Here is a 25485-nt window from a genome sequence, read left to right as displayed (position 1 = left end):
TTTAAATGGAGCATCTAGTCAGAAGGGTTATTGGTTTGGGAGTGTTTAAAGTATATTGGAGAAGGTTTGAGCAAATAGGCATTGGGAGGAGAGAGACAGAGAGATGGGACAAGAGAATGAAGGTGATTTAAGAAGGATTGATTAGTAGGAGCAAATGATTTCAAGAAGAAATCAGTGGGAAAAAGAAGGAACTGATTGGAAAAGGTAGATGGCTCTGAGACAGGATGTGTTTTTGCAGAGGAGGGAGGGGAGCAGCAGTGGAAAGCTACAGCCGCTTTTGGCTGAAGAAAGCAAACTGATTTAAAGGGACAGGCAGGCTCTTACAAGATGTTAATTGATTGAACATTTGTTTCTTTAGATACATAATGGTTTTCTTGTTTAAAGAATATGATTAGCAATGTGATCTATAGTTTGAAACGGTTATTTCAAAAAAGTTTAATTGATGTTTTCAAGAACTTTTCAGATTCTTTTATGTGAAAATAGGAAGTTTTAATTAACTATATTGATGCCAATTATCTGAAAGGATCTCCAAAAATAATAGTTTTTGCATTTTTGTTGTGAACAATGTGCAGTTTGGGATTTTTCTGTGTATTGGGTATTTTAAAATCAAAATGATTGTTATAATATTCAACTTATTAAAGATTCAACATCTATTTGGGTATGTAAGAATTGTGTGAATTTTCTGGGATAAATTTCTTACTGTTACCAACATAACATGGTTAATAACTGTTTGGGATTTATCTGAAACTTTGGAGATAAAATTTCTGGGGCTTATAGTTAATAGTATTTGGGAGTTTTAAAGCTCCACTCTCTGATGTGCTGAAGGTTGAGTTTTAACTGTTTATGTTATGTTATAGTTATGTTCTTACATTTTTTCTTCCTGTGACTGATTTCTATGATCAGAGCAATGGTCAATAGAAACTGTTAATGCAGTTCAATTATGTCATACCTTGTCATTTCCAATCTGTTTATATGTAATCATTATATACTAAATGCTTAGGCAAATAAGTATTTAGCCTGGTCATCTGTCTGTTACTGGATATTTGTGTTTTGTTTTTAAAAGGTTTCCAACTAATGAGAGGACAATTAACAATGGCCTGTGAAATCTAACTGCTTTTTTATTTATTGGTAATATAGCTGACAGCTGTTTGCTTGCCTTGTAAAGCAAACTCAACTGCTGGGTCTTCACATTTGGCAGTAGTCCAGTGAATCAATCTCAGACTGTTCTAATCTTGTTAGATTTGGTTTTATGTTGTTCTAGATTTTGGTCAAATTACAGATTATTGAACCTCTTCTGAGATATGGATAAGTCCATCTGAAGCTTAGATTGATGCCATACCCACACCCTGGCATGGAGTAAGAGCCTTTGCCCATTTCTTAGCCTGAAGCAGCTTAGATTGAGACCATTGCCCCTGCTCCTGATGTAATTTGGACTGATATGAGGGAAGTATGATGAATTATTGTCAAATTTACAATTATTGTTAAAATTACAACTGTATTACTGTGTGTTTAACATTTGGGATGGAAATTGTTAAATTGTGTAACTATTGCTGTTATGGATATATAGGAACTTTATATATGAAATGGTTTTTTGATGCTTTACCTTTGAAATCCCTTATTCTGTTGGAATTGCTCTGGCAGACTCAGTTTTTGGGACTGTTTTTAGGAAATCTTCAAGATACAGACACATGTCTTGTGACTGGCAGTCTCCGGCCCTGTAACCCCAGTTTCTTAATTGGTATCTCAGCATTTTCAAAGGGTGTTTCAGGCCCCTAAAGTTCACTCTTTGCCTGCCTTGATGCATACTGTGCATACGCTGATAGCTCTGTTCAGAAATCTGTATCCTAGTAGCAGCCCTGTCTGTTCCTCTGAGTGGGGACAGGTGGAGCTACTCCAAGCCTCATCCTTCTCCCCTGGAGTGGGGTGCCCCTCCTAGCATGGGCAGCATGGCTGGCTTGACCTCTGCTACTCCTTATATAAGCAGAAGCTGAGTTAAGGGCACAAATGACTGAAGACCACCTAACACAGTGAAATGTCCATCTCAAAGTGAATTCTCTGGCTGAGATCAGGGCCTTTGTACTGCTGATAACTCTGGGGTTGTCAGGAAGAGACTTGCCCTTGCCATAAGTTCTTACATTTGGGTTGGTCAAAATTATGGTGCTGAGACATCCCAGGTAATTCAATAATTCAAATATTCAGAAGGAGAGTGTGTGATGTTGTACATCAGTTTCCCTAGATTGTCATCCTTCTTTATTTATCTTTGTATTTTTATGTCTGCCAAATGCATTTATCTATGATAACTGTTTCCAAGACAGTTGGTGGAAGTAATTTTTATGGTATGGACTTATTGCAATCAGTGGTATTATCCTGTTGCCACTATGTCTACCCTGTATAATTACATTACTAACCAGAATAGTTCAATGGTTCCCTATCAAAATATTGCATACAGAACATGCTATTAAAATGATGCTTCTTCAGAGAAAAGGCTGGAATTTATTAGAGAGGGATGATCTTGATGGTGAACTTGATAAACAATGTATAGCTATGTTAATTGATTTTGAACAGTGTGTAAGTTCTTCATAGAAATAGGATAAAAATCATTTACATATAAAAGGGGGGAATTATGTGGAATAGAGAGATAAGGTAAAGAACATACAGGAATGTGTGAATTCTTTTTCTGTATTTTATTTTCATTATTTCTGTGTTTCCCCTATGACCTGTATAATATGTGCAGGTCCATATGTACTTGAGCTTTGGCCAGCTATATCTGAAACCTGAAGGCCTGATTTTCTGTTTCCTAGAAATCAGGTGATTTCAGGGAAACAGAAACCTTCCATTCCAATCCAATCTCTCCAGTTAGCAACAACCAATTAGATGCCACCCCCTCCCTTTCTCAATGCTGTCTTACTTGTGATGTAATCTCTTGTATAAAAGCTATGTTAAATTTTTAAAAGTTTGTATAAAGAAAACAAATTATTTCAATTTCAAAATAAAAGCAGAAAAGTGGGGGGGAAATAAAGAAAGTTTATCAGATAAAGATTTCATATCTGAAAGAATAAAGAATTTAATTGATAAATGGTCAAAGGATATGAACAAGCAGTTTTTCCACAAAGAAATTGTAGCAATTTAAAATCAACTTTGAGATTTCATTTTATATCTAAAAAAATGACTAAAATGATAGAAGGAGAAAATGACAGATGTCAGAGGGGATGTTGAAAAGTTGGGACACTATTGTTGGTGGAACTGTGAACTGATCCAACCATTTTGGAGAGCAATCTGGAATTATGTCCAAAGAGTCATTAACCTACTTGTACCTTTGACCCAACAATACCAGCATTTGGTCTGTTTCCAAAGATAATTAAGAGAAAAGGAAAAGAATCTATGTGTTCTGAAATGTTTGCAGCAGCTCTCTTTGAGGTGGCAAAGAACTGGAAATTACAGGGATATTCTTTAATTAGGGAATGGCTGAAAAAGTTTTGGAATACTACTGTACCATAAGAAATTATGAGTTCACTGGGTTTAGAAAACATGAAAAGACCAAAGTGAGATAAAGAAATTACCAGAATGAAGAGAACATTATATACAGTAACAGCAATATTATTTTAATAATAACTTTGAGTAAGCAAGTTATTTTGTCTATTATAAATATCCAAATTAACTATAAAGAACACATGAAAAAAGCTCTAAACTGCATTTAGAAAAAGAATTGATAAATATAAGTATGTATAGAATAATTATATATATGTATATATGTATATTTATTTGTGTCTAAGGGTAGCCTTCTCTATGGTGGGCAGGGAAAGGAGGAGGAAAGAGAAAAGGAGAAAAATAAACTTGCATAATAATTTTATTGTGTATTTGAAAGGAAAAAAGTTGTGCATAATAAATTTACAGTTTCTTGGTAAATCATCTTTTTTATTGTGCTATGTTAGGTGAATATTTGTTTTACTCCATAAATTAAAATAAAATGAATTTGTCAAAAAAAAAAAGCTTGTGGTTTCCCTACATGCAATGAAAAACAACAAAAACATGCAAAACTCCTCTATGTAACAACATGACAAATCAAAAACAACCCCAAGAAAGGTTATAGCCATATATGTTTTTGAGTAAGTTTGACATAAAAAATGTATATATACATATACATGTATGTGTATATACATATACATGTATATGTACATACACACCTATATACATGTGGGGAGGGATCAGGAAAGACCACTGGTAACAAACAGTCAAAGGCTAACTAACTAAGCATGGATTTGATAATTTAGAAGCCAATTGTCTAGTATGATTTGGAGATCCCTTTCTCATTTTTTTTTTAAAGGAAGGTCCACCTTATGTGGGTGATAAAGTATTTTATATTCTTTTTGGAAATATTGATTCCATCAAGTAATTGTGCTTATTCTATATCTTGATCAGAGCTTTAACTAGAAATTTCAGTGCCCAGGAAAACATCACAAAAGATCCCCAGAGCAAGCAGAATGAAACATGTTGTCAGATTAACTTTTAAAATTAAATAAAATCAATGTTGAAAGAGTAGGTGGAATAAAGCAAATCAGGCTGGGGAGGTGTTCTAAAGCCAAAAGGCAACTTCCCATTTTTAACAAATTATTCTTGCTATCTGTTAAGCACTTCTTTTTTATGGCTATTGAACAAATATCACTAGCATACTCTAAATGCTATTGCCCTGGTATTAAACCCTGATCATCCTGCCCTAATTACTCTATTTTTTTCTCCTTAGAAACCAGGAACACCTTTTAAAAAGTATACTTCTATCATTGCTGAAGAGTCTTCTACTCTCTTTCTTCTTTCAGAATCAATGGTTATTGTGCATTATTTAGTTTTCAGAAGATTAAAGGCAATATAATATAAAAGCATAAGATTTTAAGAAGGAAGACAGGTTTAAATTCCAACTTCATCATATACTACATACATAATAATAATGACATTTACATATTATTTGGAAGTTTTCAAAGTTCTTTAAATATATTATCTGATTTGATCCTAACAACAACCATTTTGTTGCTGTTATACCCATTGTGCTATTGAGGTGAGGTTGAAAGAGGTTAATCAACTTAGTTAAGGGACAAAGTTACAAAGACTCTAAGGAAAGATCTGAACTCAGTTATTCCTGATTCTAACCCTTGGGCTCTATTACACTATACACAAGACTCATGAAAATTAACAAAAATGTCTATAAGAGATTTGGAGTAATGTCCTTTGAGTATCCTTTTGATTCTAAATCTGTTCTTTTCATTCCCTCAAAAAGTCAAAGTTTATTGAGAGTTACAAGGGCATAGTAAATTGTATATTAAATTGTGTGATATAAAAAAGGAAGTAGAAGAAATCACTTCTAGCCACTGATGAGTTGATAACATAGTGGGGAAGACATAGCATCAAAGTTAAATATATGAAGTTTTCCATTTAAGTATTCTCTTGTCTTCCTCCTTTCTTCATTTCCCATTCATTTCATTGTTGTTTACTTTCTTTATGCTACTTTCCAAATATTTCATGAAATGACCAGACAATACCCCACAAACCCTCAACTCAGTTAAGGTACAGAGTTACAAAGACCGTAAGGAAAGATCTGAATCCAGTTATTCCTGATTACAACTTTCGTGCTCTATTACACCATACACAACACTCATCTGCTCCAGATGTAATTTTGAACATAAGATATGGTTCTTGTCTTATTGACAAAGATTTAAGTCCAATTCAAGAAATATTCTCAGTAAGTAGATATAAGCCAGTAGAATAATTAAAATATTCCTATCATCAACAAGTACTATAATATTGTACAGGGAGGACATTTGGGAAGGAAGGGGTGGTTCTTTCTTCCAAGTCTGAAAATTTTGATTCTGTATGCCGTAGGAGAATTTCAACCATTCTTCACCCCCAAAATAAATAAATAAATAAATAATAAACATTTGTAAACTCTCAAGGAAAATCAAAATAAATTGGACTGTTTTTTTTTTCATTTTCTTATCTTTAAAAACATGAGGTATTTAGGTGCTTACAGGATACTACAGAAGATAAGGGATGGTTGATCCATGTTTTCAAGGAATTTATAATCTAGAAGAGTACAGATGTTTGTTTCTTTTCTTTGAACTCCAAGTATAGGTACATTCTGTACTCTACTATCTCTTCACTCAGGTTTCAACAATGTTTTCACTCAAAAACTTACTTTCAGAGCTGGCTAAATTTAGAATACACTACAGCTGAGAAAATTCTCAAAATTGGATTGGATTTCCAATATGATGGAATGAGACTTTTGCTTCTGAAATGCTGAATACATTCTGGAAACCACATCCCTGAAGCTCCAGAAATTTAGGTTCATTCTGGACATTAGAGGAATGCTTCTTGGGAAAGATACTTACATTGAAGTCATATAGCACACCAAAGTTCTGGGCAGTTGCTTCTTCAGCTCTTGGGACTGTTTTTCTAGGTAAACTTCCATATGGCAAGCCCCATAATGCCTACATATAGAGAATATGAAACAATAGTTACTGTCTAGAGGCATGGCATAAGAAATATAGACAAGCTTAATTTATCTTTTTCAAAATATATTCTTTTATATATTTGAAAATTGCTTGTTAAATGCAATATTCTGGCCAAAATGTTAAAAAGCATAATTTACATGATTCCAACATTTTTTAATGGAGAGTTAATTTCCCATTTTTAAGACTTTCAGAAGTGACTGCTTTCTGTCCCTTTAATTATGAAATGATCTCAAAATAACTACAAAGTAAATTTTAATTTATATCAGGCTTTAGAGTACTAGTTCTTAACCAGGAGCCCATGAAATTAGTTTTTAAAATATTTTAAGAACTATAATTCAATATGTAATATTCTTCTCTAAAATGTAATCATCTCTTGTTGAAGTTTCCTTGTGGTCTCTGGAGGCAGCCTTCCTTTTAGTTCAGTAATCACCCCCTTTGCAGCCAGGTGTTAAAGTCCAAATCCTTTATTGTCTCAAAGTCTTGTCTCCTTTCCTGGGACCTGGTTAGCTTTCTTTGAGGCCTATCTCTCTCCTTGGTTCCAAAAGCTTAAGCTCCTGAGGCCAGTCCTTTGTCTTCTCTGCTTCTGCCAGCTTCTTGAGGTCCTCCTGAATGTGTCTTGGTTTCTGTGGGGGAGGCAGGAGGACTGCCACCACTTCTTTGTCTTCCCTAGTTCTGATTCTGGCTGAGCTTGTCTCCAAGCTTATATCCTCTCTCATCATGGGTGCGAATCTTGTGGCACTATAGTAAGTACTAAGTACATGTACTGAACTAGAGAACTGTTAAGCGCCCTGCTAAACAACCATTGTCTCTATCAATTCCATTGACTTAGCACTTTGTTTCAAGTTCTGGCTCATAACATCTCCCACTTTCTGTTATTTTTGGAACATAGGTGGTCATGACCCCCCTGACTTCTCAAGGAGGTGAGAACCCAAAAAAAGAGGTGATCACACCTTCCTTGATTGCGCAAAAAAAGGAGTGAAAACACCATAAAAGGAGGTGATCATGCCCTCCCTGAGGTCTCAGGAAGGGAGATGAAAACACCAAAGAAAATGGGAAATCAAATCAGATTAGCGGGTTTCTGAAGGGCTTCACTCTTAAAACAGGTATACATAAATCCATCAATATGGGAGATATTACACATAATTACATAAATTACATAAGCACATAGTAACATAACACAGGCTAGTAGTGATGTAACAAATAACATGAATCAACATGAGGAATTATACATGTCCATATGACCTAGAAATAATCCAAAAGGAATCTATTGTCCATTATTGACCATAGTTCATTTGCCAGAAATCCAATAATTCCTGCAAATTTTGAAGTCCTGCAATAGTCTCATCTTGAATTAGGGAATCCAATGATTCCTTCAGATTTTGTTCTTAGGTCTTCTTTGTTTCGAGGTTTTTCTCTTTTTTTGTCTCTCTCCAGGTGCTTGTTGCCACCCATCTGTTTCCTTCTCCATCTACTTCCTTCTCCATCTGCAGGAATACAAGCAAACATTTTCTCCCAAGCAGTTAACCTATCTAGTGCCTTCTATTTACCACTTTTTCCTCATTACCTGGCAATTACATTGGAGCTGCTTGGACTAGACACTGCCCTTCTATTGAGTTAAAAAGCCTGTATTCTCCCCAATTGTAATCTCTTTCTGCCATTTGATTGCTTTTTGGCTGATTGATCATGCAATCCCTTTCTGCCATCTGATTGCTTTTTTGCTGATTGATCACATCAAAGTCCTGAACTTCTAAAGACTCTCTGTGTGTAAACTCAGCTGCCATCATGCCCCACCTGTCTTTTGTATGATATCTTTAAGCTGGGCCTCTCATTTCCTTGGGTCAATCTACATTCTGATGCCCAGTGGAAGCTCTTGTGGCATTTTGGACATAGGATTTTAGGTCTTCTCTCACCCTGTCTTCTCATACTATCTCTATACCTACATTGGGCTCTCAGATATCCTATTTTCCCACACTGAAAGCATAGACAAATCTCTCTAGAAGTCCCTTGCCAAGAGGGACCCTGTCTTCCCATGTTCATCATAATCTGGGTATAATAAGCATATGTGCCCACTGTGGCACAGCATTTTATGATCTCCTCTAAAAGAGCATCTTTGTGTAGTCCCCATATAATTCTTCTGCAAACCTTATTAGCATTTTCCTTAGCCAGTTGTCTTATCGTTATTTCTGTAGCTGCATTCCCTCCACTGGTTCTTGTGACAGCTGTTTGCAGATGTCCCACAAAATCTGCAAAGGGTTCGTTGGAACTTTGCTCTATTTTTGAAGGCTTTACCTCCATCTTTCCCTGGAAGGAAACTCCATGATTTTATTGCAGCAGTAGCAATTTGCTCATACACTTCTATGGGGAAATTAATCTGTGCTGAATTCTCTGCGTACTAACCTTCACCTGCTAGTTGGTCAAAAGTGATTTGTATGTTAACTCCAATTTGCCTATTTCATTGGTCTTGAATCTTACATAATTCATGATATTCCGAAAGCCACAACAAGTTTTGTCCAGGTTCTAAACATGTCCTTGCTATGAATTTCCAATCATAAGGGGTTAAGATTTCATAAGCCAAACTCTCTAGTATCATCTTAACATAAGACAATGTAGCCCCATAAAGAGTGCAACCCTTTTTCAAATCCTTAATTTTTTACAGATCAAAAGAAGTATATCTTCTCCTTTGTTTTCCTGAAGAGTCAAGCTTTTCAATCACAGGGTATGCATTTATTAAATCAGATACATCCTTCATTTTTTGCTTTAACCATTGCTTTTTGTAATCTTATCATAGACTGCTTCATAGGAGGTGCTGATTGTGTTACTACCTCTCCCCCTCCTCCTTCTCCCTCCACCCATGAAGGATTAATTGAGGGGGGAGTGTCATGAGATGAGGAATGCCCATCAGAATTGTACTTAACTCCTTTCTTGTCTAATTCTTCATCCTTTTCACCTAGTTTATTTGGCTCCTCCCCTCCTGCTCTTTCTTCTTTTTCCTTATTCCATAACTTATATAATTTCCTAAAGCCAGTTGCATTAAATTATATGTATTAAGTGTGCCTTTGGAAATTGAATCAGGTCCATTATCATTGTAGAATCGATATAGTTATAATTATATGTATTAAGTGTGCCTTTGGAAATTGAATCAGGCCCATTATCATTGTAGAATCGATATAATTGCCCTCCTACTAATTTCCATTCCTCTAGATCCAATTCTTTTTCCATAGAGAACCAAGGAGATGTGTACTGTACAGTTTCTAAAAGTTCAGTGATCTGCTTCCAAATTATTATCAAACTTTGGCTTTTCATAAGTCTGAAAATGCTCTCTACACATTTTCCTTGAATTGGAAAAGAAGATTGCTTTCTAAATATCTGTCCCATTTTAGCTGAAACACTACTTTAACGCTTAACAAAGTTTCCTTGTCTATTTTTGTATTCACCCTAATTTCTGGGTCAAGGAGACTTTTCCACTGAAATCAGGATCAGAGGTTTTTCCACTGAAATCAGGATCGTGTCTGTCCCATGTTTGCATGCCAAAATGTAATATTCTTCTCTAAAACATACTATTCTCCAGGAGCAGGCTTCTTGGGGGGACTTCTGGGAGCAGCCTTCATTTCAGTTCAGTAATCACCACAAATACAGCCCAGGTAAAGTCCAAATCCTTTATTGTCTCAAAATTTTGTCTCCTTTCCTGGGGCCCAGTTAGCTTTCTTAGAGGCCTATCTCTCTCCTTGGTTCCAAGAGCTTATGCTCCTGCGGCCAGCCCTTTGTCTTCTCTGCTTCTGCCAGCTTCTTGAGGTCCTCTTGAATGTGTCTTGGTTTCTGTGGGGGAGGCAGGAGGACTGCCACCACTTCTCTGTCTTCCCTAGTTCTGATTCTGGCTGAGCTTATCACCAAGCTTATATCCTCTCTCATCACAGGTGTGAATCTTGTGGCATTATAGTAAGTACTAAGTACATATACTGAACTAGAGAACTGTTAAGCGCTCTGCTAAACAACCGTTGTATCTATTAATTCCACTGACTTAGCACCTTGTTTCAAGTTCTGGCCCATAACATAATATAATAATAATAATAACATAATAGCTAGCATTTGTATGGCAATTTAAGGTTTGTAATATACTTTATAAATATTATATTATATATATTCCCTCAAAGCCCCCTCTAGATCTTTTTCCATAATTAATGAACTTCCTTGAACCTAAAACATTTTCCTTTCTTACTCTTTCCTTCCATCTTCTGGCATTCACTGAGGCTAACTCCCTACTGATGAAACTGCTTTTCCTGACCACCATTTTCAGCACTGGCTACATTTTTTCTAATAACCCACAAATCACTGGTCATGTATTTTTTTGCTAGAGTATTTTTTGCTTCTCATTAAAATTCTTATTTTTGAAGATACCATTATTCTCACAATTTCCCAGGTTTTCAATCTCAGTGTTGTTTTTCACTCTTTATTTGGACTCACTTCACCTATTTTAATCTGCTGTCAAGGCTTGTCATGTCACAGGAATACACACATACCCCCTCTCCCCCCACCCCACCCCCCACACATACACCCCTGAGGCAAATTTGTTCAAAATCAGAGCATCCCCACAAAGGAAGTAATCTTCTGTCAGTCATCCTACTCTTCCTTAGGCATTAAAAAAATTTCCTTTTGAGAGTTATTGGTCTAGTGAGTAAGCTATTTAAATGTGATTTCCAAATTATTAGTCATAGTCTCACCTCAGGTAACATGATAAGGCTAAATGTCAGTACAAAGAGAACCATATTCACTCCATACATCCACCGCAAGAAATGAAAATAAGAGGCAACCGATGACCCAAACTGGCCTATAGGAGAAAAAAAAGAGTCAAAAGAAATTCTTATTTTTGCTACTTCTCTAAGCAAAGCTATAACATTTTGACTTAAAATATCACATGTGTTCTCTGATCCTAAAGCCAACACTTTTCTCTTGTTCATAAGTATAACTGAAAAAAAATTTGTCAACCAGCCCTTTAAATTATATGAACAGATATTCCTTGTTTGCCTCTATTTCACCTTATGGAACTTAAGAAAGCCACTGTTACCCATGGATGACTTGTAACCAAAGAATTTAATACTATGGAAAAATGAAAAAGTCCATCACTGGCTGATAAGTCTTTTATGGATAGGAATCAGACCTGTGATTTCACTAGTATAGCAAATTTCCTGGTGAGAACTCCATTTACTTCTAGTTCAGAGAAACTCCTAAGAATTGTGAGAACTTAATTTACCTGGGGTCACATAACTAATATCCAAAATCCAAATCCAGGGAATGGCCTACACTAGGAGTTCAAAGACACCTAAAGGACAAATAAATTCAGGGAGTCACTAAAGGAAGATGGCAACTTCAAAGAGAATGACCCCTCAAAATTGAAAGCAGTGCCAGTTTTGAACTATAGGAAAGAATTTATCCTCAGAACCTGAGCTTTTCCTTGGGCCAAGAAGAGCTGGAATAAAAAAAGGGTATTTTAAGCAGTACCAGGAGTTATGAATAACCCCCTTTTTTGTTACACAAAGTCCCTATGTGTCTACCTCAATACTATTATACTCTATATTTAAGTCTATTCTTTTCATAGGTATTTTAGAATGAGCCATAGGCTTTGAAGGGGAATGTTTTGTATCAACTTTTCTTTTTCTTAGTAAATGCATTTGCTAAAAAATGATTGAATCTATTGATTGATTATTATTGGGAAGCATACTAATGTGGACTTTGGAATTATAGAATGTGAAGAGTCACATGCAAGGGTTAATTGAGTTATCAGTTAAGCCTCTGGGTACCCAACCTGCAGGTGTTCATGCCAGTGTGAGTTGAAGGAGTGACAACAGAGTGGGTATTAGATTTAAACAAGGGAAAGTTATTTTCCTTTGTAGCTCAGATGTTGTTGCTACAGTTTCTTGCTATTCAAAGCTAAGCATTTCTTCTTTTTCTCAGTTATGCGATGCCTTTCTCCCAGAAAACCACTATAACTCTGGTTCTGTTTGTCAAGTTCATGTCCACAGACATTGTTGTTCAACAACTGTGGAGAAGAGGATGACATTTTCCAGTAAGTTCTACATTCATTTAAAACCTTAGGATAGTTCTCTTTATTTAGCATAATGGTTAACTAAAAGGAATAAAATGGCCTATTGAAAATAGTAACAGCCTACACCCCAACCCAGTCTTCCCCAAAAAAAGCTTAGGAAGGGAAAGAAAAACAATAAGTAGAAGACAATTGAAATCTTATAGTAATTCTGTGATTATTACTCTAAGTTAAAAAAGAATATAGTTGTTAGTTTCTACCCGAGTTAGATACATTTAATTTAAATTCAATAATTTAATAAAATTAAATTCTTGAATTCAATAAAATCAAATGTTTAGGCAATAAGGAAGCTAATAATGGTAACACTATTAATAATAAGAAGAAACAGTTACTGCCCTCAAGAAGTTTACATTCTTAAACAACAAAAATATAAAAGTCCCAACAAGCCACACATTTATCAAACAATTCTGTCCAATTTTACATTACCAGTTCATGTCTTTCTTGTACCTTGACCCTAAAAGTTAGCATAGGAAACGAAAATTCCAATGTCTCTATTGCTCATTCTCATTCCTAAAATATCTGTCTCCACTGAAATCCACTGAAGGGCCTGTCAGCCCCATGTTGGGTGCCAAAATGTTGGATGTTTTTCTTCTTTAAAATAATAAGAGTTCACTCTGGGGAGAGGGTTTCTCGGGGAGGTTTTCTGGAGGCAGCCTTAGTTTCAGTTGAAATAAATAATTACTCCAAAATGCAGCCAGCTGGTAAAAATGCAAACGTTTATTTTCTCTTTCCAAAATAGTCCGGTTAGTTGAGGGCTATCTCTCTGCTCAGTTCTAAGAGCTCTTGCAGTTTTGTCCTTGGCTTCTGCCTCTGCTTTCTTCAGCCTCCAGCCAACACCAAGGTGGAAGATGCAATGAATCTCTCTTGTCTTTGAGAGAGGGCTTGTGCGCTTCCTCCCAGAGTGCTCCTCTCCGACCCCTGGGAATGTTCTGGAGAAATTCCCCCAAACTCTAAGAGCTTCCTCTATATATATATTCTCCCAAAGGTTAAATCCTCCTTCTGGAGTCAGGGATTATGGGTTATCTCCCAGAGTGCTCTCTGGTCCTAAGAACTTCAAGGGAGGTGTGAACACAAACAATATTGTCTATCAGTATTAGCAACCCATCACCCTGCAAGGATTCGCTCTAAGGTGTGAACCAACAAGCACTGTATCAATTCTATTGAGTTAACATCAAGACTCTGACATCACCCTTGAGTTTTCACCTTGTTTCAAGTTGAGTTGACACTAGGATTCCAACAATTTTATTTTCTGGTTTGATTTGCTTTTTCTTGTACAACAAGATAATTGTATAAATATCTATGCATATATTGGCTTTAACATATATTTCTACCATGTTTAACATATATTGGACTACTTGCCAATTAGGGGAGGGGATGGAGAGAAGGAGGGGAAAAACTGAAACATAAGATTTTGCAAGAGCTAATATTGTAGAATTATCTATGCATATGTTTTGAAAAATAAAAAGCTTTAATAAAAATATTACAAGAATATGTTTGAGGGAGTGGGGCAGGGAAAAATATCCAGGAACAAATATGATGTTGTTATCAATGTTGCAGATTTTTTTTGTTTTTATTACTTTTATTTATTACAAGACTACCAGACTACAAGACTACAAGATTACAAGACTAAAAAAGAAGAAAGAGTAGGCTGAAAACAGAGAAAGAAAATTATAGACCAATCTCCCTAATGAATATTGATGCTAAAATCTTAAATAAGATATTAGCAAAAAGACTACAGAAAATCATCTCCAAGATAATACACTATGATCAAGTAGGATTTATACCAGGAATGCAGGGCTGGTTCAATATTAGGAAAACTATCAATATAATTGGCCATGTTAATAACCAAATTAACAAAAACCATATGATCATCTCAATAGATGCAGAAAAAGCATTTGATAAAATCCAACATCCATTCCTATTAAAAACACTTGAGAGTATAGGAATAAATGGACTTTTCCTTAAAATAATCAGCAGCATCTATTTAAAACCATCAGTAAGCATCATATGTAATGGAGACAAACTGCAACCATTCCCAATAAGATCTGGAGTGAAACAAGGTTGCCCACTATCACCGTTACTATTTAATATTGTATTAGAAACGCTAGCTATAGCAATAAGAGCTGAGAAAGAGATTAAAGGAATAAGAATAGGCAATGAGGAAGCCAAATTATCACTCTTTGCCGATGACATGATGGTATACTTAGAGAACCCCAGAGATTCTGCTAAAAAGTTATTAGAAATAATCCACAACTTTAGCAAAGTTGCTGGTTATAAAATAAACCCACATAAGTCATCAGCATTCTTATATATCACTAACAAAATCCAACAGTCAGAGTTACAAAGAGAAATTCCATTTAAAGTAACTACTGATAATATAAAATATTTAGGAATCTATCTGCCAAGGGAAAATCAGAAACTTTATGAGCAAAATTACAGACCACTTTTCACACAAATTAAGTCTGATCTAACCAATTGGAAAAATATTAAATGCTCTTGGATAGGGCGAGCAAATATAATAAAGATGACAATATTACCTAAACTAATCTATTTATTTAGCGCTATACCAATCAGACTCCCAAAAAACTATTTTAATGACCTAGAAAAAATAACAACAAAGTTCATATGGAAAAACAAAAGGTCAAGAATTTCAAGGGAATTAATGAAAAAAAAATCAAATGATGGTGGCTTAGCTGTACCAGATCTAAAATTATATTATAGAGCAGCAGTTACCAAAACTATTTGGTATTGGCTAAGGAATAGATTAGTTGATCAGTGGAATAGATTAGGTTCAAGGGATAAAACAGTCAACAAATATAGCAACCTAGTCTTTGACAAACCCAAAGATCCCAGCTTTTGGGATAAGAACTTACTGTTTGATAAAAATTGCTGGGAAAATTGGAAACTAATATGGCAGAAACTAGGCATTGATCCATACTTAACGCCGTACACCAAGATAAGGTCAAAATGGGTTCATGACCTAGGCATAAAGAATGAAATTATTAATAAATTAGAGGAACATAGGATAGTTTACCTCTCAGACCTGTGGAAGGGGAAGGTCTTTATGACCAAAGCAGAACTAGAGATCATTACTGATCACAAAATAGAAAATTTCGATTATACCAAACTGAAAAGTTTTTGTACAAACAAAACTAATGCAGACAAGATTAGAAGGGAAGCAATAAACTGGGAAAATATTTTTACAGTCAAAGGTTCTGATAAAGGCCTCATTTCCAAAATATATAGAGAATTAACTCTAATTTATAAAAAATCAAGCCATTCTCCAATTGAAAAATGGTCAAAGGATATGAACAGACAATTCTCAGATGAAGAAATTGAAACTATTTCTAGTCATATGAAAAGATGCTCCAAGTCATTATTAATCAGAGAAATGCAAATTAAGACAACTCTAAGATACCACTACACACCTGTCAGATTGGCTAAGATGACAGGAAAAAATAATGATGATTGTTGGAGGGGATGTGGGAAAACTGGGACATTGATTCATTGTTGGTGGAGTTGTGAACGAATCCAACCATTTTGGAGAGTAGTTTGGAACTATGCTCAAAAAGTTATCAAACTGTGCATACCCTTTGATCCAGCAGTGTTACTACTGGGATTATATCCCAAAGAGATTATAAAGAAGGGAAAGGGACCTGTATGTGCACGAATGTTTGTGGCAGCCCTTTTTGTAGTGGCTAGAAACTGGAAACTGAATGGATGTCCATCAGTTGGAGAATGGCTGAATAAATTGTGGTATATGAAAATTATGGAATATTACTGTTCTGTAAGAAATGACCAACAGGATGATTTCAGAAAGGCCTGGAGAGACTTACACGAACTGATGCTGAGTGAAATGAGCAGGACCAGGAGATCATTATATACTTCAACAACAATACTAGATGATGACCAGTTCTGATGGACCAGGCCATCCTCAGCAACGAGATCAACCAAATCATTTCTAATGGAGCAGTAATGAACTGAACTAGCTATACCCAGAAAAAGAACTCTGGGAGATGACTAAAAACCATTACATTGAATTCCCAATCCCTATAGTTATGCACACCTGCATTTTTGATTTCCTTCACAAGCTAATTGTACAATAATTCAGTCTGATTCTTTTTGTACAGCAAAATAATGTTTTGGTCATGTATACTTATTGTGTATCTAAGTTATATTTTAAAATATTTTAACATCTACTGGTCATCCTGACATTTAGGGGAGGGGGTGGGGGGGGTAAGAGGTGAAAAATTGGAACAAGAGGTTTGGCAATTGTTAATGCTGTAAAGTTACCTATGTATATATCCTGTAAATAAAAGGCTATTAAACAACAACAACAAAAAAAAAAAAAAAAAAAAAAAAGAAGAAAGAAAAAAGGGTTAAAAAGGGTCATTGAAGTATTTTCATATGCACAAAAGAAGGAAAATCAAAAGGAAATATAGATAAGTAGTATATATTTTAAATGTTGAATATATAATTATTAAAAGTTAAAAAAACAGTTTGTACATAAAGAGATTCATAGTTTTATCTATTATCTTCTTTTCCTCTTCCATTTAGTATGTGGAAATATTCTTTTTAATTGATATGTATTGAATTCAGATGAAAAAGAAAATGTTTGATGAATATGATATAAAAACAAAAACTTAATATTTTTAAAGATGGGAAATTATTCAATCTCTAACATGCTGAAACACTAATTTGGATTTCAAATAAGTTATGCTTTCCAGAATTCAAAGTGTCAAGAGTCTTCAGAAAGCTGTTAAGCAAAGTATTGTTACCTGTGGGTAACCCTTAGGTTTTATGCTTATGCCTTTCACAAGCTTAGTATGCCAATAAAACCCTCTGGAAATCAAAATACCATTCAGTTTCTTCAAGAATCTCTGTGAAGAACTCTGAGGTATATATTTTTCAAGTTTTTTTTTTCTTAATGTGGAAGCTAAAGGTCAGAGAGATTCAGAGAGTACCTTGCCCATAGATTTTCAGTCACCATTGGAATAGCAAACAATTTCTATTAAAAAATTCAGTCTTCACACAACAGTGCCTTCCAGTTTCAATATTTTAAGTGAAGTTGTTATAAGATTAAGTATTTCCCCCCCAAAAAAAGACTATATAGGCAATTTATTAAAAGATATATTTCCTAAGAACTTGGTAAATAGCTGGATTTTTTTCCATCTGACTCTTTGATGGTTTGCTGTCCAGTAATCATAAAATAATCAAATTCTGGAAGCATAGATTTATAGCTATATGAGAACTTAGGGTCATCTAAATGCAATGGTTCTCAGACTTTTATTCTTACTATCTTTATACCATTAAAAACTACTGGGGATCTGTTCAAAGAGTTTTTACTTATGTGGATTATGTTTATAGATATGTACAATATTAGAAATAAAAACAAATTTTGAATTTGTAGACCCTCTGAAAGGACTTCAGAGACCCCCAGGATTCTCTGGACCATACTTTCAGAACCACTGATCTGGTCCAACCCTTTCCTTCTATAGATGAGAAATAGACCCAGAAAGGTAGGCTCTATGATTTACTCACAATCATATAGGAAGGCAGTAATAGAGGTAGGATCAGAGCAGAAATCTCACTGATTTCAAATCCAAGGTTTTTTCACAGCATCATGATACCATTTCAAATGTGATCTTTTACTTGCTTAAACATCTGAAACTGACCATTTGATTGCTTAGTCAAGTCATTCATACATCCAGATTCCTTCTCTAGTCCATCTTTTACACAACTATTAAAATAATCTCCCCAAACTATAGATATAACCCAGGGTTCACCTCAGCTTCTTCTTCCTATTGGGTGCTTTCCCTCATCATTCAAATTCCCTTTCTGAATTATATTGTATTTATATCTTTCTTATATATTTCCTAGGTAAAAATCTAGGTTCCTAGACACAGAAAATATTTTTCATTTTGCATCCCCATAACCTATATTGAATTTAGTAAGCAATTAACAATTTTTAAAATTGAATTAAAATGTTTTGGGTGTCAGTTTATGAATTTGTCTTTATTTAATAGGACAACTTCTAAATAGAACCTAGGAAGTTAGTTGTATACGTTTTATCTCAGCTATCAGTTAAAATAATATGTTCTCCTTATAATTTTTATTTAATAGTTTGGGAAACCATAAGTTAAATATGATGTTTTTATAGTTAAAATTTTATATTGTAGTAGTTAAAAATTTTGTATTTATAGAAAAAAATCACCTCATGCAAAAATCAGTACATATGCAAGAAATCTAGAAATTGTTGCTTCATGTCATTATATTATTACCATTTCATTATATGACTAATTATGGTAAAATAAAATGCCCCTGAGAAAAACAACTTGTAGCTGTTGTATGTCTAGGGCATGTGTGTGATCATAAGGACTGTGGGATATATGAATCTTGACCTTCTTTGCTCTAACATGTCATAGGTATGTTTTTCATGAACAGATGTAGAAATTTGTCCTATAAAATTCTCTGTAATAGGTTAGTTAACAAATATAGCTTAGTTTTATACAAATGAAGTAAAGTCCCATTATAAATGAGTTAGACACCTTCACGAGAAAATCTGGCTAGATCATGAAGATGGGAAAAGTCCATCCTTATTTAAGTAATTCATTTTTGCTATAGATGTCCTGGTAGCTAAGACTTTTCCAAGAGCTGAGATCACTGGAGACAAGAAAGGGGATGGAATTATAGAGGGAAGCACTCTGGGAAGCAACTGGCTCAGATCAAGGATGGGAAATTGAAAACTCCTTAACAGTACTTAAAATAACCTTGTTAGATTAAGCTTTGTTTTAAAGAATATATCTTTTCATTATTCACAAGCCTTTTATCTGAAAAAATTCAGGAGAACATAAGATGGGTGGCAAGACTCAACCTTGAAGAAGTGGCACAAAATTCATTGGTCACCTACAGGATTAGTGGTAAGGGTCAATAAGAGATAGCTTCAAGAAGACTACACTCATGTCATATCAGAAGAGATTAGGTTGACAAACTAAGTCATTGATAAAAAACAAATTCCTCCGTATTGTTTATGAAGGCTCATATTCTTGAGCCTAGACTTTGCCAAGATGTTACAATGGGAATGAACAAGAAACAAAACAACTAAGCATGTGTGGTGTTGAGTGGGATGAATAAGGAGAAATGTCCATGAGCGTGGAAGGTATGGAAACAATAAGAAATGTCTCTAACTAAAGACTTAAATTCATAGGAAAAGTATAATATGACAAGTTTGAGCAGCCTTGAATTTCCCATAGCTTTTAGCTGAAGCTAAATGAATTCCTTAATGAATTAGAAAAATCAAGGTTTTCTCTATCAAGGCCACAACATAAAGTTGTTTCCCAACTTATCTGAATTTCACATATCTGAAATTCACCAGAAAACTGCAAAACTATCCAAAAAGAATTTGGAGATTACTTAAACCAACTTTTTTTATTTTCCAGAGGAAGAAAACAAGCATCTTGCTTAAAAATCACATTTCTAGTCAATGCAGCACTGAGAGTAGAATTTCTCTCCTCTAAACCCAGTGGTGGTTCTAATAGAATCATAGAATCTGAAGGCTGTGAAGAGACCTGGAAGGATTATATGAGTTGCTACATAATATTGCTGTGAAGATGTTGCCAAAAGCATCCACTGTATAACTTGTTTTGAAATGCTTGAAGTGTCAGTTCCATGATATGGTAGAAAAATCTTGTAATCAAGATAGGACTATTGGCTTACAGTTCTATGGTTTTGAACAATTCAATTGCTTAATCTTTTTTAGCCTCAGGTTACATGTCTGTAAAAAGGACACAATGATACAGCACTTGTCTCAACATTGTGAGAAAAATGTTTTACAAACTAAAATACTATGCCAGAGATTTAGAGCTTAAGGTTCAACTAGTCAAAATCTTTCACATAACAGATGAAGAAATAGAATCAAAATATCATGTGACTTGATTAACATCACACAGATAGTAAATGACATGGCTGAAATTTAAACCTAGACCCTTTGACTCTAGTACTCTTTCTACCATACCTCAGATAAAAATGAGCTATGATTAATTTAGTAATTTAAATTGTTTCCATTTTAAAACAAGAGATAGGACCAGAGACACACATTACTAAAAATTATCCAGTCATATCAAGGAAATGTCATCTAGGTTACTTTTTATTGAGACACTATTTTAATTACATACTATTTTACTTAACCAGAAGGAAGCCCTTTACCTGCCCCCCCCCCATTATTTAGAGAGGAAGGGTATGTGGGAATGAGTATCAGATCCTATTCAAAATCCCTGGATATTGAAACATTAGGAAATTGCAGCAAGATAGAGCTGTGACTTTTTGATTTGGGCTTTCAATAAAAACTATTTCTGTATTTTCTTGAATTCCCTTGATAATTAAGGAAATTACTTATAAGCTACCAAATTAACTCCTGATGAAGAATAAGGAGAGCAGAACCAAAAGCACAATATAAATAATGACTGAAATCACTTCAGTGACTCAAAACAACATAATTCAGGTCAAATACAATGAACATTAGTTCTCAGTAATAGAGATTAAAAAACCCAACACTTTTATGTGGTCCATTAAAAATGGTAAATGATAAGAGTTGGAAGTTACATTTGCTGGCAGTTATCATCTCTCTAGATTAAATGGTTTTATACTTTACCTTTTTTGAAGGGCTTAATAAAATGGATAGAAGAGTGGTTTTAGAACAGGAAGATTGGTTTAAATCTACCTTTGACCCACACATTGGTTGTGCAACCCTGAACAGATCACTTCACTTCTCAGTGCTCTAGAAAATCCTATAACCCTTTAATATTATAAGTTGTAGAAAAGGGCTGACATTTATTAGTAGTTTCTTCATGAAGAAGTTTTAAAATACTTATGAAATCATAGGTTGTATCCACATCTTTATTTCTAAGGAAAAGGCGAGTGTTTTTTTAAGAACTGATGTATCAAAAATTAATTTTAAAGTAATGGAATCTGTCTTAAAATCCAGAAGTACTTAACTTTATTAGAAAATTGATTTTCTCCATTATTTGTATGACTGCTTCCTACCTTCTCAATATATACTACATGGCAGAAATTTAAAAATGATCCCTAAAAGAGATTCTCTTTTATTAAAAATGTCACTGCTAATTATTAGAATTATTGTATCATATTCATAAGAATCACAGACATGTAATGTTATATTTGTCATAAAAATAAAATCTCTACTAAAACAAACATATGCTGAGGTATTTCATCCTTTATAGAGCAGAAAGTAAACACAAAGTCACATCAGAAAAATAAGTTTTAATCTAAGAAGTGAGAGTGGAGCTAAATGATTCTTTTTCCTGGGTTGATAAATACATAATATGTATAGTTATTTATATTCTAGGAAGCTTCGCAGCATGAAAAAGATGGCTATAAAAAAGGTGTTTTTTTTTTCTTTCTAATAGGTCAAAGAGAGGAAAAGGCATTTTACAAACTTAGCAAGTTTGGCTGAAATCAATAGTTTATCTTAGGCAATCTCCCTTCTGTTCTTCCCCTCCCATCACCAATATGATGAGCACTTACTTTCAACAGCTTTGATTTTATTTTCCCATGGTATACATGACTGCTTGAAGATTTCAAAATCACGAAGAAATTTTGCCCATTTCTGAAAAGGAAAAACACAACATTGGTTTTCAAATCACTGAAAGTCAACTCAAATGAAGCATGAACTCCACTAAGACTACATCCCATATCAAGTGTGTGACATGGAACGCTCAACCTTCTTGCAAAGTAAGAGGAAATAAAACATGAAGTTCCAAAGCCCTTTATCCACTACCCACCCATATTCCAAGACAAGAATACATTTGGTCAATTCAGTGTAGGAGAGCATAATATGGAATAGATTGCAAGGTCCTTAGGGACAAGAACTGTTATATATATATATATATATATATATATATATATATATATATATATACATGCATGCATGTGTGTGTACATACATACATATAAATATAAACCTAACAGTGCCTGGCACATAGTAAGCACTTAAAAATGCTTATTGAGTAATTAATTGATTAAATAACAGATACTTTTAAATCTCCAGTCTGGGGGGAATCTTTATGTGGATAAGATGAGAATTAGGGAATCATAGAAGGTCAGCATAGGAGGAATCTTAGAGGTCAACTAGTCCAAATCCCTCAGAGAAAAATCACTCTGTCTCAGGTCACATTGTGAGTTAATGACAGAACTAGAACAAGAACTCAGATCATCTGAGTTGTTAAACCAATTCCAACTTACTCTTTACTTGGTTCAGAGAAGTGCAAAGAATTCCAGAATTTCATACAATTATACAGACAGAACTAAACCAATAACAAGTTAGGTCTATGGTGTAAAATCATAAGCAATCATGTCCAAAGCAAACATATCCAAAATTGTGCATTATTTTCTACTTCAAACTTATCTCTAGCCCCTCCTTGAAGATGTTCCTCATTCCTCTCAGCTATTAGTGTCCTTCCCTCCAATACTGCCTTGAATCTATTTGGTATATATTCATATATTCACAACTGGTCTTCCCTAATAGAATATAAGTTCTCTAAGAGCAGGGACTATTTCACTTTTGTCATTGTATTCTCAGAGCCCATTGTATAGTAAGGATTTTTAAGAGAGCTAATATTTATAAAAAGCTATGTATCAGGTACAATGTCAAGCACTTTACAGTTATCTCATATGATTCTCACAGTAATCTGAAGAGGTAAGTGCTATTGTTATTCCCATTTTAAAGATGAGGAAACTGAGGCAGGCATAGGTTAAGTGATTTGCCCAGGATCATAGAGCTAAGTAAGTGTATGAGGCTGTATTTGAACTCAGGTTCAGTTCCAGAGCTCTACTGAAATACCTAGCTGCCCTTTGATTGAATACTTAAATGATTAATTGATTCAGCATGTATTAAAGGAAAGAAACTTGTGTAAGAAGTGTAAGATGTGTAAGAAATAGCAAGGGTATGCTGGAGTCTGCTCCAAATAGCTTGCACAAGTTAAAATTTCAGTGTATGCATTTACACTTCAGGAATCTGCCAACATTACAAATCAGAATTTAGTTTATTATTTTATTGATTATCTAGAATTAAGAAAGTAATAGACAATCTGTTCCTAATTCAATGAAACAAAAATGTGTCCTGTGTAAAATGTAAAATGTGTAAAAAACAAAAATGTGTCCTGTTTTTTTTTCAGCAAGTAGTTAAGCATTTATATAGAGTTATATAGCATATTCCTGGAAAGCAGGAAAGTTTACCTTGTAGTCTCACTGGAAAATAGGGGTAAAACCAGGTGTCTGAAGATAACACCTTATCTAGCTAATTTTGCATTTGCAGAAAAAATATTCTATCCCAATGGCATGGCCTACTTGAGTTAATAAGATTGGAGACATATTTTTCAGCACTCTTAAACTTCATGTTCCTAAGAAAAGTACCTCATTTTGCCCCACCTTTAAGAAAAGGAGATTTGAATGTCAAACAATAAATACTTCAGAATAATGCACTTGCTTTCTCTTCTGGAAGTATCAGTAGTATAAAACAACTTTTACAACAGAGAAAGCAAATAAATCCACAAGTATGAGAGAGAAGGCCTAACTTTATAGGCATAAAGGCATTTAGGTCCCTTGGCTTCTGACCTATTATTTTAGAGAATTTTGTGTAAGTTTCCCCACAATCAATAGAATTGGGTTTTTGAAACATTTTACAAATGACTTTGTCTAACTTCCTCATTTTACAATGAAGAGAAAAGAGATTCAGAGAAGATTGTGATTTGATCAAGCAAAACTGTGAGCTCCTAAAAGAAAAAAATTGTGTTTGACTTTCTTTGTATTTCTAGTACTCAGCAAAGTTCTTGGTACTTAATATTAGTAGGCCCTTAACATATGACTTGACATTACTTGACACAGAGAGACATTGTGGTATAAGTGTGGTGTTCTAGATCTGAGGTCTGAGGACCTGGGTTCAGCTTTATTTTTTGATGGTTGGTTGCTACTGCTTTTTATCTTGGGCAAATCCTTTAACCTCGCTGGTTGTCTAATCATAATTCCGTGAAAAGAAGCCCAAGGTCACAGATGTAAATAGCATATCCCTGGCAAGCAGGGTAAAAATTTTCCTGTACCATGTTACAGGAAAACGAGAATTGGATATGGGTCAGCAAGAATAGGTTCCCTTCCCAAATTTCTCACTAGCTACCTTGGTCACCTTGAGCAAGACATCTTTCCTCTCTGCACTTCAGTTTCCTCATCTGTAAAATGAGGACTATATGACCTCCAAAGGTTTTTCTTCCAGCTCTAAATCTGTGGTCTCAATGGCAAAGTCAGGATAGAACTCCAGTCTTCTGCCTCCAAACTCACTGTTCTTTCCATGAATTCTACTAACATTTGTAATAGTATTTGAGGCTTCTTTGACAGAAAAGCTAATATGCTCAACAAAGTAATTACTGTCTATTGTGCTATTCTTCTGCATTCCCCATTCCTTCCCCCACAAGGGTTGATTGTCAGAGAAAATTTAAATGGTCTTTTGGTATTCTAGATGTATTAAAAACAGCCAAAATATGTTTGGAAACTTGGGCTCTCTCTTTGGCTTCCAAGGATAAGCATATAAGGGATAATATTTAAAAGGTGTGTAATTAACAGGAAGATGCAGACTCATCTTTTACTATTGAAAAAAATCCATCTATAAAAATACTTACTTTTTTCATCATCATCTTGAATGCAAACCATCGTTTTCCTTTTCCTTTCCCAAGTGCCCCTTCATTTGCACTTACAAATTCTTTGGCTTCTCTTGCAAGAGGAAAAAAAAAAAAGAGAGAAGATGAGGAATATAAGCTGATGGAAATTACCTCCCCTCAACTAATTTTTTTAAAAGTCCATGTTTAAAATATAACTATTTCT

At 34.5% G+C, this 25485-nt stretch overlaps 1 protein-coding gene across 1 annotated transcript; it reads right to left on the bottom strand.

Moving 5' to 3' along the window:
• Positions 1 to 6217: 6217 nt before the first annotated feature.
• Positions 6218 to 25057, bottom strand: LOC116420429 (transmembrane channel-like protein 1). Its single transcript, XM_031945321.1, has 4 exons — positions 24860 to 25057; positions 22141 to 22222; positions 11219 to 11325; positions 6218 to 6476 (listed from the first exon to the last, which is right to left on the bottom strand). The coding sequence occupies exons 1-4, from the start codon at positions 25055 to 25057 to the stop codon at positions 6231 to 6233; spliced, it is 633 nt and encodes a 210-aa protein (XP_031801181.1). The 3' UTR covers positions 6218 to 6230.
• Between the last annotated feature and the right edge of the window lie 428 nt (positions 25058 to 25485).

Source organism: Sarcophilus harrisii, chromosome 1 (assembly GCF_902635505.1).
Source record: "Sarcophilus harrisii chromosome 1, mSarHar1.11, whole genome shotgun sequence".
NCBI classification, from domain to species: domain Eukaryota; kingdom Metazoa; phylum Chordata; class Mammalia; order Dasyuromorphia; family Dasyuridae; genus Sarcophilus; species Sarcophilus harrisii.
Note: the sequence above shows the minus strand (reverse complement) of the source record. Positions and strands in the feature narration are given on the sequence as shown.

What these genes read in the sequence shown, in the direction of transcription:
- LOC116420429 (XM_031945321.1), bottom strand. Translation starts at nt 25,057, where the DNA reads ATGCAGAAGAATAGCACAATAGACAGTAATTACTTTGTTGAGCATATT. An exon ending in TGGAAGAAAAACCTTTGGAG is followed by an intron (nt 22,223 to 24,859) that starts GTCATATAGTCC and finishes TTTCCTTTTCAG; the next exon opens with AAATGGGCAAAATTTCTTCG. An exon ending in GCCTTATCATGTTACCTGAG is followed by an intron (nt 6,477 to 11,218) that starts GTGAGACTATGA and finishes CTCTATATGTAG; the next exon opens with GCATTATGGGGCTTGCCATA.